This window comes from Malus sylvestris, chromosome 12 (genome assembly GCF_916048215.2).
Source record: "Malus sylvestris chromosome 12, drMalSylv7.2, whole genome shotgun sequence".
Classification (NCBI taxonomy): Eukaryota; Viridiplantae; Streptophyta; class Magnoliopsida; order Rosales; family Rosaceae; genus Malus; species Malus sylvestris.
The window spans coordinates 17,277,824-17,299,096 of record NC_062271.1 but is presented as its reverse complement, the minus strand read 5'-3'; the positions used below and the strand labels follow the sequence as shown (position 1 = coordinate 17,299,096).

The 21,273-nt window shown below is 38.4% G+C and overlaps 1 protein-coding gene and 1 pseudogene across 1 annotated transcript; one reads left to right on the top strand and one right to left on the bottom strand.

The window, feature by feature from the left end:
- Window positions 1-4,186: 4,186 nt before the first annotated feature.
- Window positions 4,187-12,088, top strand: LOC126592197 (UDP-glycosyltransferase 86A1-like; annotated as a pseudogene).
- An 11-nt stretch (window positions 12,089-12,099) lies between these two features.
- Window positions 12,100-19,175, bottom strand: LOC126593703 (TSL-kinase interacting protein 1). Its single transcript, XM_050259809.1, has 14 exons — window positions 18,919-19,175; window positions 17,260-17,515; window positions 17,069-17,151; window positions 16,932-16,979; window positions 16,702-16,811; window positions 16,373-16,457; window positions 15,785-16,061; window positions 14,856-14,993; window positions 14,597-14,739; window positions 14,250-14,488; window positions 13,846-14,164; window positions 13,207-13,623; window positions 12,976-13,098; window positions 12,100-12,745 (listed from the first exon to the last, which is right to left on the bottom strand). Exons 2-14 carry the CDS (start codon window positions 17,384-17,386, stop codon window positions 12,518-12,520), a joined length of 2,337 nt encoding a protein of 778 aa, XP_050115766.1. The 5' UTR covers window positions 17,387-17,515; window positions 18,919-19,175; the 3' UTR covers window positions 12,100-12,517.
- Window positions 19,176-21,273: the final 2,098 nt, after the last annotated feature.

The window sequence follows — 21,273 nt, the reverse complement described above, 5'->3', positions numbered from 1 at the left end:
TTTCACCTACAAAACTTTAAAAAAAAAAAAATTTCTTTCGGAAATTAGAAAATTCGAAAAAAAAAATCGAAAAAAAAAATCGAAAAAAAAAAAATTGCCTAGGCCTCCTCTTCTTTGGGCATAACAACTTTCATAACAAATATATATGAAGAAGAAGTTTTGGGCTACCACTTAGAAAGGAAATGCCTCATTCGTCAACTCCCTCGACCGGAGACTTGGGGGACTTCTACCATATGCTACTGCACCTTGATACTCGGAAGTCTCACGACCACTCAGTGACTTGGATTTTTCAAGTCTCCAAACGAGAAGTTTTCCTTACTCAGGAAATTAAGGGAGCACTACCTCAACCTACATGCTTTACTCACAAAGCTTCAACATACAAGTTTTAACAAAAGGAAAAATTCAAAGAACTTAGTGAAGAAGGCATTGGTGTATTTAACACAATACGTTGAAATGAAGCAAAGCTTGTTTATTGATATCTCCGATAAGTTACAAATATGTACATATACATGAATCAAAATAAACAAACAAGAGGGAGCCTTCACAAAGGTTGCTGAGAAGAAGTCTCAGCAGTCAGCAGAACCCCAGATCGAAGAGGCACCATAGGGTGATTATTTGGAGCCTCAGTACTAGGCAGAACCCCAGAAGGAGGAGGCACCAAAGGTTGATCATTTGGAGTTTCATTACGTGGTACAGCCCCAGAAGACAAAGGCAATAAATGCCTTTGGAACAAACCCAAAAACCTCTGATGATCAAGTAAAATCTGACCATCAGATTCCTGCAACTGGTCGAGCTTCCTCTTCATGTTTGTAGCATAGTCATGTGCGAGCCTGTGCAACTGTTTATTCTCATGCTTGAGCCCTCTAATCTTCTGTTTGAGACTTATCACTTCAGCTGCCAATGATTCAACTTGGCGGGTTTGAGCAAATAGGCGTTGGGCCATATTAGACACAGAACCTGCACACTGAACACTGAAAGCCAGAGAATCCTTAACAGCCAACTCATCAGACCATTTGGAAAGTAATCTGTTATCTTTGGGAGTGAAAAGGTTCCTGGCCACCACCGCAGCGGTCATATCATTCTTCATCACAGAGTCCCCAACGGTAAGAGGACCAGTAAGGGATAAGAAGGATGGGCGCCATATGTTGTCTTGAGGAAGCATGGCTACCTCTTCACCAAACTTCAAGTCAAAATGACGGTCAAATGGGCCAGACATTCTCAGAAATGATGAAGGAGAAATGAGGTGCAATAAATCTCTGAAGTAAGGGGAAAATTCCTACAAGCAATAACTCTCTGAATGTACTTCTTGCACACAATTAGTGCCCTTATAAAAGAAAGGGCAACAGGGTTGTTGGTTCAAAAATCAAAGAGGCACCACTCTCCAAATTCCGAAGAGGCACCATTTTCCACAAGCAACATCAGCTCATTGGGTACCACAGATAACTTTGCCAAAGATCTCTGATAAATTTTAGACACATAAATTTTGAAGGTCCAGCTACCCTACTATTACCCACAAGGGTAAAGGAACAGTACCACTGCTTGATAACTAGAAAGTCCCAATGTGTGTCAACCTCCGTGCTCTGTGGCAAGGCAGACTGGCAAAAATGTCCAACCTTTACTCACATTTGAGAAAACACTCCCAACAAGATTGCTTGCTCAAAAATCGAAGAGGCACCACTCTCCGAATCTCGAGAGCCAGACTTCCAACATGATTACTTTCTCAAAAATCGAAGAGACACTGCTCTCCGAATCTCAAGAGTCAGACTCCCAATAGGATTGTTTTCTCAAAAATTGAAGAGGCACCGTTCTCTGAATCTTAAGAGCCAGATCCCTGACAGGATTGCTTGTTCGAAAACCGAAGAGGCACCGCTCTCCGAACTTCGAGAGCTAGATTTCCTTGGATAAAGCTTGTCTGCAATCTTCACACGCAACATCAGCTTTCCAGATACCAAAGACCACTTTTTCAAAGCGCTCTGACAAAGTTAAAACATTTGAAGCTTACAACTCCCACTACATTGCTATGACCAAGAAGGGTAAAGGAATAACATTATTACTTGCTCAAAAATCGAAGAGGCACCGCCCTCCGAATCTCGAGAGCTAGATTCCCAACAGGATTACTTTCTCAAAAATTGAAAAGGCACCACTCTCCGAATCTCAAGAGCCAGACTCCCAACAGGATTGCTTTCTCAAAAATCGAAGAGGCACCGTTCTCCGAATCTCAATATCCAGATGCCCGACAGGATTGCTTGTTCAAAAACCGAAGAGGCATCGCTCTCCGAACTTCGAGAGCCAGATTTCCTTGGATAAAGCTTATCTGCAATCTTCACACGCAACATCAGCTTTCCAGATACCATATACCACTTTTTCAAAGTGCTCTGACAAAGTTAAAACACGTGAAGCTTGCAGCTCCCACTACATTGCTACGACCAAGAAAGGTAAAGGAATAGCATTACTACTTATTGTTAGGGAGACTCCTATATATGTCGACCTTCATCCTCTACGGACAGGCAGACCTGCAAAAATACTCAACCCTTCCTCATATCTAAGAGGACACTCCCAACGAAGCCTCTCGAAATTATCAACTTTCTCCCCCCCCCAATAATACTTATGCAAACCAGCCACACCAGAGCAAGAGTATCTCATTTCATCATGGTCAAAAGCAAGAGTATCCCATATCATGCTTTTTCCCTGTCTTTTCCTTTACCCTTGTTCTTACCTGCAAGACAAGGAGAAAGAGAGCAATCAGTCAGCACTTGGAATCAAGCTTCCAATTAGGAACTGACTGCCTAGAACCCCTTGCCTGATTACTTACCTGGCATTGCTCTCGAGTACTCATCTTCAAAATCTTATGCTTCCAAAAAAGATACCACATCTGCCTGAGGAACAGATAGGGCAAGTAAGAAGGATACAAGGAAGCATGTGGAGACAAGCGCAACAGAACACGTGCCGATTCATCTATTACTTCGTCAACAGCAAAAGTATCTCATATCACCAAGGTCGAACACACTCTTGATTTGATGGACTTGTTTTGACCCTTAAATTCTTGAGTCGGCCTTATACTCTGGAGGAAACCAGAAAACCCTCCAGCCCAGTTCAAGAATAAGCCTGTGGAAAGGTACTTCTTCAAAAGAAAAAGTATCTCATATCATCTCTTCTCCATTTGCTTCTCCTTATCTTTGTTGCTGTTTACGACACAATAAGAATGAGAACAATCAACCGGAAGCCGAAGTCGAACCTCCGATCCAGGTTGCTTGCTTGGAAGTCTGATTGTTTACCTTATCTGTTACCTCTTTCGGCAAATCTCCTAGCTCAGCGACTTGGGGGACTCCTACTATAGGGTTTTGTATCGCACTTGACCAAGCCCGAAACTACAAGTAAGCTTCAAGTGAAATTGATACATTACCTTTTGCATCTTCATCGGTTAAAGTTACCACCCATGCATGGAGGAAAAGTACTTCCAGAGAAGATGCCACATTTACTTATGAGACAGATAAGGCAAGTGAAAATGATACCACACTTCGGTACTTAGAACTTTCGTGATTACTCAATGGCTTGGATCTTGCAAGTCCCCAACCGAGGAGCTTCCCTCACTCAGGAACTTAGGGGAGCACTGTTTGTACCATATTTGACCAATCCCGAAACTACTGAGCACCGGTTAACATTATATCGTCAAGGACCCAAAAGAGTTTCCCTCCAACCAGGAGGCCAATCACAGCGCGACACGTGTCGACATCATAAGCCAATCATAGCGTGACACATGTCAACATCAGAAGCCAATCACAACATGACACGTGTCAATGTCAGAATGAAACTAGAAACTCTCTTCTATAAATAGAGATCATTCTCTCACAATATTTCCTAATGTCATTTGTACTAAATCATTCACTAGTACTCACTAAAGGAGAGCTTGAACCCATGTACTTGTGTAAACCCTTCACAATTAATGAGAACTCCTCTACTCCGTGGACGTAGCCAATCTGTGTGAACCACGTACATCTTGTGTTTGCTTTCTTGTCCCTATCCATTTACATACTTATCCACACTAATGACCGGAGCAATCTAGCGAAGGTCACAAACTTAACACTTTATGTTGTACCAAAGTCCTCACTAATTTTGTGCATCAACAAAGGCTATTGAACCAAAGGACTTGATGTCAAACTTGCAAGAAACAGATATATCAACACCGATGCACCGAGTCATTTACAAGGCATACGAGGAAGTGAAACGAGCAGATTTCATACTGTGTAATACAGTGCAAGAACTTGAATCCGAGTCCCTCTCAGCCTTGCAAGAGAAGCAACCCACATATGCAATTGGTCCTGTCCTCTCCAATAAACCTACCAAGGGTATGTTGGCTACCAATTTAATGTCAGAGTTTGACTGTACTCAATGGCTCCACACTAAGCCTCATGTTTCAGTTTTGTTCATTTCATTTGGAAGCTATGGTCAAGTTACTAAAAATGATTTGGAAGAAGTAGATCATGGACTTTTGCTTAGCAAAGTGAGTTTCATCTGATGCATTGGCTGTAAATGGATCATCAGAAAGAAATTTATCTCAATTCATTTGTGGCGTTAAGGAAAAAATTAGGACACGAGCATGACTTCCACATTGCCACTGTAGATGTTCTGGTAGGCGATTATGCCACTTTCTCTGTGGTGCATCAAGTCCCAATTATTGCTCTAATAATCGACAACCCTTCTATTATGTTGTTGCCCTACTCCATGTTCGTTCGTTCCATTAGCTCAAGTTGTATCTCAAATATTCCGGAAGTAATCATAAGTTTATCTCCACTACTTTGAGAACATTTAAGTGACACTTTTTTTACTTCAAAAACAGTTTTGTGCCTTGACCCGTTGGATCATTTGAAGCGTGGATTGTTCCATCTGTTACGCTCTTTTCTGTTCTGGACTTCGCATGCTATCGATCATATATACAAAGCAGTGAAGTCCATAGCATAATATTAACATTAGCTTGAAATGCGCTTTTTTGTTACGTTCTTTTTTTAACATAATATTCGGCATTGAACCTTGAAGTAATAAATGATTAGTGGCCAAAGAACAAATCTGCATAATGCGTCTCATTAGCTTCTCTACCAAGAGAAAACTTATATCTATATTGAAAACCACTTCATTATGTATAAAAAATAAAAGTGTTGTAGGCCTAATTTATTGAACTATGTTAAAGACAGGGAGAGATGTGTATTTGTGATAGGTATATTATATCACCCCATTGTGCCTTTATTTATAGTAGTAGGAAGGGTTAAATTCTTATCTTAATAGGATTACAACTCTAACAGGATAATATCTAACCCTAGAGAATCTTCTAATATATTTCAAATACTTTAGGATTTACATAATCACATTCCTAATCTAACAGAACTGCAACAAAAAGTAAATTTAGATTAAATACCAGGTTCACTAAAAACAAAACCATTTTCATATGAAAAAACTTTGTCGGGTCCAATACCTTTTCGTCAACTATACTTTTCCCAACAAAATTCGATTGCAGAAAACTCGTCGCTCAAACATTTTCCCGTCAAAATATATTCATTCTTCGGCCGAACATGGTTGATCGACGAAATAAAGTCGCCCAGTAAAAAAGTGTTGACCGACCTGGCCCGACGAATGTAGCTTGCTCAACGACACAGTTTAGTCGAGTTTTTGAAAATAAAATAATTATAAAAATTCGCCCAACAAATTATTCGTTGGGCAACTATTTTAAAGATAAAAAATAAAAATACAATAAAAGTTTGCTCGACGTCGTCGGGCAAAGCTTTTAAATATGTTTTAAAATTTTGAAATAAAAACAATATTTAATTTTAATAATATTAATCTAAAAAGCTAACATAAGTCACAACTTTATAGAAATTTATTAATTATATTAAAAATAAAATATTTTACCAAAAACTAAACTAAGTACGACTACTCAGGTGGGTCTTGATCAGGTGGCTGGTTGAATGGCAGCTGAAGATCTCTCAAAGGATCCTGAATGTGGATGCCTGAAGCTGACATTGCTTGGGCTATCCCAGCAATGTACTGCATGAGGTTGTCCTCTCATTGGCGCACGACTTCTCGCTCGCATGCAACTTCTTCTCGCTTGCGTGCAGCTTCTTTTTGCTGGCTTGCTATCTTCATCTCCAACTATTACAGTTTAGAAGACGTCGCTCTTGGAGAATGAGAGCTAGATCCCCCGAGGTCCCAAATCCGACTTGCTCCTAGGCCGCATAATTCTTTACCATTCCGTCAACCAACCCCATCTATCAACAACTGTACAGACAACTCTAGATTAGGTGTCAGCTTCTCCATTGTGTGTCTGCTGCTACTGAGAAAGGTTGGCGAGGTAGTCGTCCTTCTTTTACAACATAGAAGCCTACAAAAATAAATAAGAGAACTCAATTAAGATCATCAATCATAATTTAAATATTTTTTAGTACAATGAAATTTGAAATAAAAAATATAGAACGAAATACTTGCATAAATATCATCAGCCAACTAGTCTCCATAATTGACATATGTATCCCCCCAAGCTTCCACTTCTGGGAAATTTGAACCATGCGCACGCCATTCGTCGACCTAGAAAGATAAGGGCCAAGAACCAGAGTGATGAAGGTATGGCTTGGATCGGTAGAAGCTTCATCAAGAGATGCACAAGTCTTGTAGTGCCAGTGCAGCACGTACTTCCACTCTTCATACCACTTAGTGCATACCAAATGTATGTACTCTTTCGTACCCTAGTCTTCATGTCAATGGAGAAGTTGGTCTAAAATAGACAAAATAAAAAAAAAACAAGTGTATTAGTTTTAAAAAAAAATTAAATAAGTAAAAGTAAAAAATTTAAAAAAAAAAGTAAAAAGTTTAAAAAATTCTACACTCATAGAAATCTATCTCATCGTCTCGTCATGCTCCTCGGGGTCGAGCTTCCTCCACGATTCGGTGACCATGGGGCACTTGGTGCGGATAATGGGACCCATGTCGTGAGTCAACAAGTTGTTGACTTTCTGACTTGCTCACTGATAGAGTGAGATGTAATCAATGATAATCGAGGTCTGCAATAAGCAGGTGATTTGGTTGGAGGCCAAACCTCTGCAGATCCCCCGCACTTTACTCTTCTTCTCAGTCGGGAGTTTTCCATCTCCCTCCGAGTGAACGGTCGAATAATCGGCCTCCGCAGCATCAGCAGGGCCGGCTTTAACCGCCACATGCTCATGTCGTCTCTGGTTGTGAAGATGCTTGGTAGATCGGGGCATTTGCGTCGATGCATCAAAAGTACTAGAACCTGTCACCAACTCAGTAATGACCGGTTATGTGCTGCTGGGTATCCTTTTTGTCGAGCCACTCTGACCTAAAGCAGAGATATAGCAACGATCACTAATGATCAACTGCGATGATATCTGTGAAAAAAAAACACATACACTCAATAATTTTTTACAATTTTTACGTACTTTTTACAAATTTAATTTCTTTCCTAAAAACTTAAGTTTTTTTTACTACAAACTTCACATATTTCCTACAATTCTTTTTGGGTAACAATATTTCCTACAATTTTCACATATTTCTACTAACATAATATTTTCATAAATTCACAATTATTTTCACAAACTCCCAAATTTACAATATTCCCTATTTTCCTATTCCTTATTCTCTATTTTCACAAATTCACAATATTTTCACAACTTCACAATATTCGCAATATTCCAATATTTCCACAAATTCATAATATTCACAATACTTTCACAACTTCACAACGTTCACAATATTCCATGTGTTCACAATGTTCACAATATTCACAATATTTTCGCAAATTTACAATATTTTCACAAATTCACAATATTTTCACAATGTTCATAATATTCCCAAAATCACATAGATCACTATTTTCACAAATTCAAATATCAAATTTACCATTGATTTTGTAGATGGTGGCTAATAGGAGGACGAAGAAAGATCGGTGGTGGTGGTGGCGGCTCGCGGATGAAGACGTGAGGGTGGTGGTGGCTCGTGGAGCGAATATGGTGGTGGTGGCTCAAAAAGAGAAGATAGGGAGAGTAAAGAGAGAGTGACTAAGAGATTATAGAGAGAAAGAGGGAGATTTTAGGTTAAGTGGTACAAGGAGGAGGAAGACTCTCTGGTTATAGCCCGAGTGTTAAAACCGTAAAATTTCTTCAGGCAAACTTCAAATGTTTGTTGGGCAAAGGTCACTTAAAACAGTTTAATTTTGACGAAAAAATGGTAGGAAATAAAGTTTTCTCAATGAAATTTTAGAATATTTTGTCGGACAACCTTTTATTTTGGGGGCAAATTTGATTTTTTGTCTGACGAATATATGTATGTTTGCCGGACTACTTGCACCTATTTCATTGGGCAAACATCAAAAAATTTTAATTTCCTTACTTTTTTAATTTAATTTCCAACTGTTGGAAGGTCATCGAACTTGATGATCAAGTCCCTTTAATCTGTGGTTTTAATCTCAATTACCGTTCTTAAAAAAAAATCAAAATCAAAAGTCATATAGTCGTTAAATCGTGACTTTTCATTTGTAACCGTCGAAGGATTTTATCTGGTTACCTAATCCTCAAAAATTTATTTTTTGTGTATGCAATCTTGGAATAAATACAAACAAGTTTGACGGTTGGATCGTTGAAACTAATTTCATAAAATGCATACCCCGTCAAAACAATAGATTCAACCAACACTTAGAGTTTATTCTATACTTCCATTAAGTAGAACGTAAGATTTTGTTGTATCAAATATTTTAAATTGATGATCAGGTTCTTCATAGTATACTTCTATGGCCGAGGAGTGTAGTTGTATAAAATCATCAAAATTTGGAGTTAAAATAACTGTTAAATTGTGATTTTTCATTTGTAACCATCAAAGAATTTCGTCTCATCACCTAATTTGCGAATATTTGTTTTCCATGATTTTTGGCCTATACGATCTCGGAGTACATACAAACAAGTTTGATGGTTTGATCGTTGAAACTAGTTTTGTAAAATGTGTATCCCGTCACAAAATAATAGATTCAACAAACACTTAGAGTTTCTTCTAGACTTCCATTAAGTAGAACATAAGATTTAGTTCTATCAGCTAGTGTAAATATTTTAAATTGATGATCCAGTTTGTTCATTGTAGTTCTATCATGAAAATCAGAGCTAAATAACCGTTAAATCGTAATTTTTCGTTTGTAACCATTGAAGAATTTTGTCCCGATACTCCCCAAAGTTTTTTTTCAGTGGTTTTCGGCGTATGCAATCTTGGAGTATCTACAAACAAGTTCGACGGTTGAATTGTTGAAATTAATTTTGCAGACTGCAAAAATCATTGAAGGAATTAAATATGGCAATTATGTCCCTCATCTTTGCCCGACGAAATATAGACCATAAACTACATCTTTGCATGACGAAACCCGGATGGTTTATCTCGTAAAGGTTGCCATTTTACGCTCCAACGTTTTCCGTTGGCACAAAAACTTTACCCCAGGGTAGAAGCATTACTATCGAACTCTTGTCGTCGAGCAAAAGCCTCTGGACAAACCAAAACGTTGACCGCTTTTGCCCGATGAATGTTTGTATTCCGTCAGGTAACTATTTGCCCGCCTAATTTGTCGGGTTGTGAAAAGTTAGAATAATGCACCCCTATACTAAAGAAAAACACAACTTTGTGTGTGTGTGTGTGAGAGAGAGAGAGAGAGAGAGAGAGAGAGAGAGAGAGAGAAAGCTTGCAATAATGGAGGACAGTCATTCAAAGCCCCATGCAATAATAGTACCTCTACACCGCCAAGGCCATGTAATCCCATTCACCATTTAGTCCAATCTATCCCCTCAATCACTTGCTTAATTGCCGATACCTTCCACACCTGGGCCGCGGCCATAGCCAACAAGTACAACCTTGTCTGCATGTACATATTTAACAATTTTCTACGCACAATGTTACTTCCAGCTTCTGCAGGCCTTAAGTTTTCTCCAATATTCACTACAAAATTCATATTAGGCTTTGAATTTCTTTTGTCTTCAGCTTTTAGTTTGAGAATATAGTGAACGTGACTTACATCTTCCACACAAGTACACAACATTACTGCTCTGCTTGATCTATTCTTTGACTGCTCAATGCCCCTTGAAAATAAGGCATCACGAAAAGACAGCGGTTTAAATTGGTGAAAGCTGATTTTCTTTTTTTCGGAACAAAAAATTGGTGGGAGCTAGAACTCAGCTTCAGTCTTGTATCAATAACATGAAAGAACAAACCTAACCTGTAGAGATCGACGAAGATGATGCCATAGCCAATCACAGTAGAACTTCTCCTCTCTGTTGAAGGCTTAACGCTTGTACTAACAATACGTCTTGGTCCAAAACCAAGCGTGCCTTTTGCAAGAGCAGAAGTTTACCATTTATACTACAAAATAGTCTCACCGATTCATGTAGGACATTATATGAGAATCAACAAGTTACTAGGATCACAGATGCTGAAGGGTGGGAGAAATTAACAAGGCAGCAATAAGTAAACTTTCCAGAAGACTACACAGATCAAACACTATGTTTGGAAAATTTGATGTATCAAGTAGAACAAGCAGTTTCCAACACAACACGGTAACGGACTCGAAATCTGCACAAACTTTATACAGGTTTGATTAGTTAACTTATGTTGATGTCAACTGATATTAATTGCCTAGAAACCCACATATATAAGTTGTGGGAATAAAATCTGTCTACTCTTCGGAAGCACCCGAGAAAGAAAAAAGAAAATAGTGAAAATGACTTTGCATTAATTAAGGAAAATCCTAAAAATATAGTGTTTTCAATGACTTGCAAATCTAGAGAGAGATGGAAGATCGTTCAAAGCCTTATGCAATTATGGTGCCTCTCCCTCTCCAAGGCTATGTAATCCCATTTACCAATCTGGCCATGAAGCTTGCGTCACAGGGTCAATTTTATCAACACCAAATTTATTCACCACCATATAACAAAATCCCAGCCCAACAAGAACACTGAGGATCATGATCAAACTAACATATTCGCCACAGCACGCAAGTCCAGCCTAGACATACGCTACAAAAACAGTGAGTGATGGTTTTCTGCTGGCCTTCAACCAGTATTAGAACCTCGGCAAATATCTTGAAGGTGTGTTGATGTCTTCCCTGCCTATGTCGATGAACTTGTTGGAGATTTAGTCCAATCAGACCCCTCGATCACTTGCTTGATTGCTGATACCTTCCACACTTGGCCAGCAACCATAGCCCACAAGCACAACCTTGTCCATATTTCCTTCTGTACTGAGCCAGCTTTGGTCTTAAGCCTTTTGCAAGAAAAAAAAAATGGTCATTTTTGTTCTCATGGTACGTAATAGCCTTCTCATAAATCTTCTCAAGTTTTAGGTTACACAGCTAGGTTACGAATACCTTATCTTACTACAATATGACATATTATGTTGTCAAACTGTCAATACACAAGTTCACGACTCATGAGTGATTTAAGTTGACAGTTTGGAATAAGAAAATTCGAATTGAGTATATGTCATTTTGATAGTTGACTTATCAGAGAATAACGAGGACACCATCGAATCCGAGTGCCTTTCAGCCTTGCAAGACAAGCAACCCACATATGCAATTGGCCCCGTCTTCCCCAATCAACCTACGAAGAGTATTGTAGTGGCTACAAACCTCGCGACTAAGTTTGACTGCACCGAATGGCTCGGTTGCAAGCCTCATGGTTCCATTTTGTACAGTTCATTTTGAAGCATTGCTACAGTTGCTAAGAATGTGATAGAGGAGGGTTGATTGTGCCATGGTGCTCTCAAATTAAGGTGCTTTCACATCCAGCAGCAGGAGGGTTCTTAACACATTGCGGATGGGATTCCATACTCGAATGTATGCGGTGTGTCATTCCCATGTGTTTCCCTTTTCTTGGCTGACCAAACCACTAATTGAAAACTAGTGGTTGATGACCGGGGGTTTGGACGGAATCTCTGTGATAGGGTTAAACCCGTTCGAATGGCGGAGATAGCAGAGAAGATCAACCGTCTGATGAGTGCAAATTCAGGCAGGTTGAAAAACGAGATGCTTCTCGGTTTTGTTAACAGTTCCAAAGGATGAAAATACGTCGGTACCGGAAATAGTTATATATAAACTGTATCTGTGATAAAAATTCACAGCAAAAGATGATAAACATTGAGTAGGAACGAATGTACAAATAACACTGCCAACCCTAGGGTTTGAGACAACCAGGTTCATCTGGTCAGGTTGCAGTAGGTCGTACATCAGTTATGAAATACAATTTACAAAAGGAAAAGAAGGCAAAAAATAAAAATCCAAAATACAAGTTCTCTACATTTGTACAAATTACGACCTTTTGATCAGAGAATTGTACATACAAAGGTTTGGCTTTCCGTTCGGGCTCGCAGGGGCACCTTTGGCATGCAATCCTCAAGTCAGAGCTAAACTGAGAAAACGTTAAAGTCACTGAACTCCAATTGAAGCCCCGCAATTAGAAGGGTGTTACGCTGTTGTCCGATTTCGCACATATCAAACTCCGTTGCCAATTTTGAAATCTGAAAAGGATGCAGTTTCTCGACCTTCGGCTGATGGTGTTGGTTCTTTCTTGTTCACCCCGAAAAAGGAGCAATTTTGAAATGCATCAAGACTGCTGGCAATAAGGCGGTTCAACCCACTAAGGCTATCACTCAGCATGAAATCTTCGTTATTGTATTTGGAGGACGGCATCTCCAAATCTAATGGTCCTAAAGATTCAGGCTGTAAAGATAGGGACACAAAAATCAGATTTATCCCCAAAATATTACTGAAATGCCATAAATGTATCGCTAAAATAATTCTACATATATACAGATACAATTCCAATAACATTTTGTTGAAAGGACCCTCTGCTTCTTTGATAACAAACAGGGGTAGGTTTCAGCAAGACCCGGCAAGACAGGTCATGAAGCTTCAAAGTTAAAGACAGAAAATGCTGAAAAGAAACATACCCAATATATATCTGCTAATGCGTTAAAATCTTTTACTGAACTCTCAATATGTAGATCCGGCTGACACTGGTCCACACGGTCTCCTTGGGGAGGACCAATGGGCCTGTCAACGACAGGTATGTCCTGCAAAAAAAAGTCACATTACACAATGTGTTTTCACAAAGCAACTCTGCCTATTCCCCATCCACCATGCAGAGTTGAGTAAAAAAATTATGTATTAGGAAATGATACCTCAACCATAAGATCAGATCCCGCTGAGCTTGTACAAACTGTCTGTTTGCAGGGCCCTTGGGGAGCAACCCCAGATAAACTAGGAACTTCTTGACAGAAAACAGGATTCTTTGGAAATGAGAAGCCATCACATGTTTCTTCAGCATCCCAGATAGAAGATACATGGGATTCCATAATAGATTGACATCCCATCTTGTCCTGTCTAGCAATATGAGCGGCAATCACAGCATCAAAAGAATCACAGCTAAATGGGATCTGCTGTAGGCATTGGGAGGTTTCAGCAGCAGGTGGATCAATGCAGTTAGAATCTAAATCATGAGACACTCCTAATAGCAAATCTCCAACACTTATGTTGGTTAAGCTATCCGCCCAATCACCGGATGATAGTGAATTGCCATTAATTAATCTCGTGCCATCCTAGGTTTTTACAGACAAATTAAATGTTCAGAAAAATAGCATAGCAAATATAAACAAGAACAATATGTACAGAGTTTACGGCACAATCTACTCCATGGTTCACAAAATTAGAGAGGTGAAGTTACCCATAGAGGAAGGTCAATTGTTAATATGTCTATTCAGGCCTATGAGCCAGGAATGAATAATAAAATTAAATGCTTGAGGCAGAGGAAGGTCAATTACCAGATCTCCCCGATGTCCTGAGGTATTCTGATCACCAGCCTCCTTTCTATGCAATGTCCTTATTTCTGTAGGGGCCCCCACATTGTTTGGACTTGAGGAGACACAGCCACTTATCTCATTGGGCTCATCAGTTGATGTCAAAGCAAGAGAGTTCTTATCCACAGACTGATTGTTAGTTGATAGATGAGATATAGGAGTTGAATCCACAATCTGCTCGTTCCTCTTCTCCACATTCATGTGCTCCCCTTGAATGCTGCAAGATGCTATAGGTGATTGGAATTCAACAGACCTGAGCTCAGTAATGGAGAACCAACCGTACCTGCAATGATAGTGCAAGTCATTTATGTTATTTAGTGATCCAATATGAGACACTATATTTGAGTTCAAAAGAAAGAAGTAGAAACCTTAAACGAAAAACTGGAGGGCTTCCAATTGTTGAGTATACATCTGCCGCACTGACAACTGAGTCTTGTGCCCATCTAGGATAACCCATCAGGTTCTCTCTCTGAACACTGTAAGGGAAAAGCATTAGCTCTCCTGATGCTACATTTGAATTCCCCCATTTGCGATTTAGGTGTTCCAAAACTGATGATATCTTTTTCCGAGTACTAAGAGTGAGCTCCAAGTGTGGATTATGTTTATCCTGCGAACCAATGAAAACCCAAATTTTGGTTACATCTCTAACAAGTGTTCAGGTGTTTAACCTTTATTACAAATCAAACTCTAACATTTTAGTTATGCCAGTGCTTACAATTTCCAAGGCTCTCCTAGTAACATCATCAATTGGGAACAACTGAAGTTTAAGTTTCATACAATTGTTCTCTGCATAAATTTTTTGTGGGAAAGTGGGCATAGGGGACAGGACGGTTCCAGCAGGAACAGAGCTGCTTTGCCCTGGAAATCAAAAGAAAAGAACCATTGCATTAAGAAACTTTGCACAACTTCATTGAGGATAAGCCTTTCAAGAACATATAATGTAGCAGATAAGAACTGGCCAAAAAATGACTCACCTTCAGTGCTTCTGTCCTGCTGCTGAACTTCTTTATCAGTTGCTGCTCGCTCCAGGTGCTCAGCAGCATCAGCAACCAAAGAAACCCCAGCAATTGCAGCCTTTTCCCACTTTTTATACGCCACTGACGAGACAGCACCTGCTAATAATACATTAGTAACCAGAAAAATACCAAATTTCCTCAATATGGAACCAGCAGTAAGAATATGTGACCATATTCACTTACTTATTTCAAAAACCAGATACTGCTAATTATTTTGAATAGTAATTTTATAAAATGAAGCTGATATCATATGAATAGTAATTTTATAACATGAAGCTGATATCATATGAAACAAGAAGCAATTCCTCACCGTATCCAACACGGGGAAAATCAAATTAAGTAAAACCTTCAAATTATTTTTTCTAATTAAAAGGAAGATAAGTCAATTTTATTCTCGGGAAAAGAAAACAAGAAGAATAAAGCCAGACATTAAGTTTGAAGGAGGCAAGAACAGCAATCTAAGAAACTAGAGTCACAAAGGTACTTGGTAGTTTGAAAACTTAAAGGTAATAAACCAAAATAAATTTAACCATAACCATCCTCAGATTCAAGCAAGTTATATAAAATTAATGAGGGTGAAACCCTAAAATCCAAATGCACTCAGATATTCCTTCATATTAGGTGGAAGGTAACATCAGATATTTATGCTCATCCTTATACCACTTCGCTGAAAGTATATATGAGCAAAAAGTGCACCAAACAATTTAGAGGCCAATTTGCACAGCTGGGACAAAGCAGCAAATAGGAATTAAATACTAAACTTTACATGAAAAGATTGTCAATGTGACTAATTACCTAAAGGAAGAAACCAGAACAAAAAGACCACATAAACTAGCATCTGTTACAAGGAGAGACTGAAAAGTGGTTAGACTAACGAAAAGAATCACCTGGTTTCCGTCGTTGTCTAGCAGGTTTCATGGTACTTGAGTCTCCTTTGTTGCTACGATTAACACCTATATTTACATTGCGCTTCATTGATGCTTTTCCAGGTCCTAATTTCTGAATATTGTGACTGTCAACAAGAACCAGTTTAACTGTGCGATTATCATGTCCTGATGGTCTATTCTGATTGGAAACAGTACTCGGAGCATTAGGAGGGCAGTTTTCCCCCTGAGAAGGCCGTTTCCTAACACTCTTCTTCCGGTCTTTCAGGAGTTGGTGTTCCTTTAAGGAAAAGACATATGTTAGTCAATCCATGACCAGTATATTAGATCAAAATCAAACATAGTGCCCTTCTATGAAACTACATTAACCATGCTACACCATAAACTGCTCCACTCATCATGTACACGAATTACACTATAGTTACCCATGGTTGATGTGTGTAACACAAGGCATGGTCAGCTAAATTGGTGGTCAGCAAAATTCTAATCTATCAAGCATAAGATAGTATTTCTTTATCCATTATATATCTATATGTATATACATATATTTGTAAGAAAGTATTCATGGATCAATTAGTGTATTTTACTAACCAGTGCTTCTATAAAGATCTTAAACCTTCGGGGCTTCAAGTGAAGCTTTGATGCTTTGCAACTATATTTTTCCAGCAAAGACCACCTGCAACAAAATCATTCAAAACATATAATTCTCTGCACAATTGTACTATTTATCAAGACAATTTCGGCAGACAAGTAATTGTCAATCATGATGTCCCTAAGCCCTTTGATCAATGATAAATATCAGGTCAAATGCTCCCAACAAAGACTGTTAAAAAACTAAGATCCAACTGCAGTCTGTATATTTTTAGAGGAGGTCCACAGGAAATAAAAATAGGGGTAATCTGATTAGTAACTAATCTTACCATCGAAGCATAGCAGCATTCGTATCTTTAGAATTTTTGGAATCCAAATACAATTCTGGACCCAGCAGCTTGTTCATACGCCTCACAAGACGATAGTAATAATGCCTGACCTGGAAACCATGAAGGGGAAAGAAAACAAAATGAAACAGAAAGAAGATTAAAATCAAGATGTCAAAAGGAGGATCCATGGACCATCGTGAAAACGGTCAAAAGTAACTGTGATCAAATACCTGATCCTTGTTTTTACTTTGAACACGTCGAGTGATCTTTTCAAAATTCTGCAATCAATGTTTGAACAGTTAGGGATTATTATGTCTAAAATAGTAGATTGGCAACAAAAAAAAAACCCCAAATAACAAGAACATGCCTTCCCAACTTGTCGTAACGCAGAAAAGAAACTTTCCTCCTCTTGATGTGTCCAAGCAGCCCATTGCCGTGTTGTTTTTTTCACTGCACATTCACAACAATTAGAACGTCGAAATTTGTACCTGGGAAACTGACATATTCAGCAGAAGCCCATAATAAATAAATTTAGGATAAGTTTCGCATTAAGCATACTAGGCTGCTGCTGTGCGACATGAGTTGAGATGGTTGGGGCTACAACTGGACCTCCATCCTGAACCAAGAAGCTCCCCTGATGAGGATGTACCTCAGAGTCCATGATGACTGTTGACCCTATCTGCATGTTCAATGCATAACAAGATATCTATATGCTCTTGCTCTCAGATTCCAGTGCTTCGAGTTATACTTTGTTTGACCTTCAACTTGGTGAAAATCCAACTAGTTAATTGTAAGGAGAGGAGTTAAGCTTAGCCTGGAAAAAATCAATTCAGAAAAAAAAAAAAAGACCAAGTTAAATAAATAGAAGGAACCAACCTAACCAGAGGACACCAAATGCACCAAGGATTCACATTAATACACCCCAAATTCAATTTCTCCGTATATTTCATAATATTTTCTGGTTGAGTTATCAAACTCATTTACATAAGGATCTAAAATTTCAGATCTGCTAATTTCAAATGGCCCAATTTGAAATGCACCCCTTCATTGGGTAGAATTTTATATGGGTAACGAACAAGTAATTTCACATTCAAAACCAAAACTCACAAAAAGAACTCCGTAAAACAAGCATTGAAGCTCACAAGTTCTTTCAAACTGCTTATGTGATTATTAGATTCAAAATTAGCACTTAGAGACCCAACACCATAGTTTGCCGAATACAGAAAGAGCATCTGAATTCCGTATGGTAGGGATGAACCGATTCGTTGGCAACTCGGTGGTAAATTCAGTGGTTGTTCATCTATTCATCTCTAATTTCAAGGCTTTTCAAGGCTGAAAGCACGTGGCTTTTCCGGGAAGTTTCGGCAGAGGAAGACATGGACAGGGCGGACAGAGTGAGACCTAGGTGGGAGTCTGCAGATAGGTTTGGGTGGGGTTGGAGAAAGAGGGTAGGGGTGGGTTCGGTTTCAATCAATTTGGTTTTTTGCCAAAACCAAAAACGAACCAAAATTACTGTTCGGTTCGATTTTGTCGGGTTCTGTATGGGTTTAATTCGGTTTTTTTTTTTTTTTTTTTTTTTTTCGGTTACCTGAAAAATGTTTTTAAGGTTGCCATTATCAGGGATCTTAACATCGGAAGTGAATCTTGAGTCTTCTAAAACTTGAGCGTTCTGATGCTTTAAATTCCAAAGAAATTTGAACGCCAATTATAATCAAAATGAAATAAGTATCAACAAATATTTTCACATGATCATGCCAATTATAACCAGAATGAAATTTGGAATGCTTTATTTTGTGATCGTTTATTGGTACAGAGTATCAACAAATATTTTCACATGATCATGCATGAACTATAATCTCAAAATTCATAATCCCCTGCTTTTGATTTCAACAAATATCTCAAGAAACAAATCATTTACATTATATATCTATTTATTCAGCATATACAAACGAGGATTCGATACAAAACCGAACCCTCGAAGATCTGAAACGCAGCTCAATCAAAACCAACAATGGTAAAATTGCACACCCAAATCATTCAAATCTATCAGAAATTTAGCGAATTCCAGAACGAAGACTAAAATTGGCAAGAAATATATACAATTTACATACATTCGGAAACCCTAATTTCGCAACATTTGGTATCTGAAACTAAAAGTAGCCGCCCAAACAGGTATAAAGATAAAATCGGAAGTACCAGAGAGAGGGAATACGTTACCATTGAGCGACGGCAAGGAGGCAGCGAGCTGTGAGACGGGGACGGCGTGATTCAGGAAGGGTATTCGCCGGTGATTCAGAAAGGGAATTCGCGAATCGCGAGTGATTCAGAAGACTGAGAGTCTGAGAGAGAAATTCGCGAGGGTTGGGAGGACCGGCTTCGGTTTCAAGGTCCGAGGCTCAAGGTAAGAGGAATTCGCAGGGGTCTGAGAGAGAGACTAGAGCTCTGAGGGAGGAATTGCCGATAACAGGTAAACGACGTCGTGTACCCAAGGTCTGAGGGGGTCAAGTAAAACGACACCGTTTTAAACTTCGGTTCGGTTCGGTTCGGTTTCTAAATCACTGAAACCAAAAAATATATTTCGGTTCACTTCGGTTTGCCAAATTTAGTTCTTTTTTTTATGCGATTTTTTGGGCTTCGGTTCAATAAAGCAAAACCAAACAAACATATTTCGATTTGGTTTTTTTCCTTCAATTCGGTTTGTTTTTTGTTTTCGAATCCACCCCAGAAGTGGGAATGCATCGAGAGAGTTTTTTGTTTCAAGGAGGAGATCATGTTAGTTGAACAGATAAGTGACCATGTTAGTTGAACAGATAAGTCACTGAATATCTGCGTTTCTGCCCACATCAACGAGATTACAGAAAAATTGAAGAAAAGAAATGAAAACGCACCTGTAAATTTATAGGTTCATCTTCGTCAATTCCTCATCAGATGGTAATCTTTATTGAGTTTATCCTTCCATCTCTTTTATCACCCATGATTGGGAGACTCAAGATAATTATGAGCTTGTCCCTTTTAGATTTGTGTGGCACTATAATTTTCCAAGGACAGAGTAAGGCGGATCAAAATATGAATACCTCAGAAGTCCGGTTATGGACTTAGCAACCTTCATTGCGGAGCCGACTAAACAAAGTAGTGATGCCACCTTCATCTTGTTCCGGAATCAGTACGCCTGAAATTGACCATGCTTGTTCCACAAGATATGAAAACCTAATCCAGTAAGGAATCAATGGGTTTCCTCTAATAGTGGAGTCCTTACAATATAAGGATTGGCGTGGGCTACAAGTAATCGCACTCGTAAGAGAATGCAATTTAATAAGGATTCCACTATCCTGAAAAGGTCATTTCCTCGACTAATATAAATACACCATTTTAGGTTTATCTTGGGAACGCAATTCCTGCACACTTATTTTCTTGCCTATTACTTAAGTGTTAATATTGCTTACTAACTTGACCGTCAAAGAGCCTTTGACCGGCACACCTCCTCCCTTTGATCTTTGGCTTACTCATGGTTGTGTGTTCTTTTACAGGTAAACAAGTATGAACATCTCCACCTTTTATGTTGATGCGCAAATTTGGTTTCAACAATTTGGTTTGGCATTTGCTGTTCTGGTTTGTCATTTGTGCCTTTGCGGTAAGTGTTTGAATATATTACATAAGAATGTAACATTTGTTTTATCAAATTTGATAATATTTTATATTATTTTGATTGAACAATTAAGTTAATTAATTGACTTTGATGTGTTTTCATCTTCCAATCACATATAGAAGTGGAAGCAGCAAAACTTGAAGAACTAAATTTTAAATTTAATCTAATGAATATTGTAAAGACAATACTTAATACCACAAAAATATTCAAACAAGATTTAAAAGGTAGCTAAAATTTGAAAATATGGAAACAAAAAACAAATAACTGAAGAAGGACCAGCATCATGCATGTCGTTTCCCCTGAGCCCTCGAATTGTTGCTTGAACTGCTTGGCAGTCTGATCTTCCTCCTCCAATGATTGCCTCCTCAAACCTCCCAACATGATCCTTTAGATTTGTCTCTTTTAGATTAACATCTCATTTTTTTATAAGCTTCATCTTCATAAATTTTGCAAAAATGTGATATAAAATGGATGTTCGAATAAACAAAAACAAATTATCTACTCTTAAGCAATTCAACTTATTTTTCTTAACATTATGGAATATGGATATGTGCTCCAAACTCCTTCCGTTGATGAGCTTGATATTGGTTGTGACAACATCTTTCTAGTTGTGCCTCCTGGTGCTATTTCTAATAGATATTCTACATTATAAAATCGCAGGGTTAAAGCTAATGCTAGACAATGTAAAGGAATTAATGTTACCATCTACTAAGCACAATTTTTTCAAAATAAAAAAAAATCTTGTTCGTGCATTTTATCTTCTTTTGTCATTTATCTTTTATTTCACCAAGCATGTTATCCATCTTTTTTCATAAATTTCACCCATTTTTGTCTATCGCCATCACAAAATTTTACCAACTAATATATAGGCTTTGTGATCTTTACGATAGAATCTACTTCATCTCAAAAACAATCACTTTGTGCGA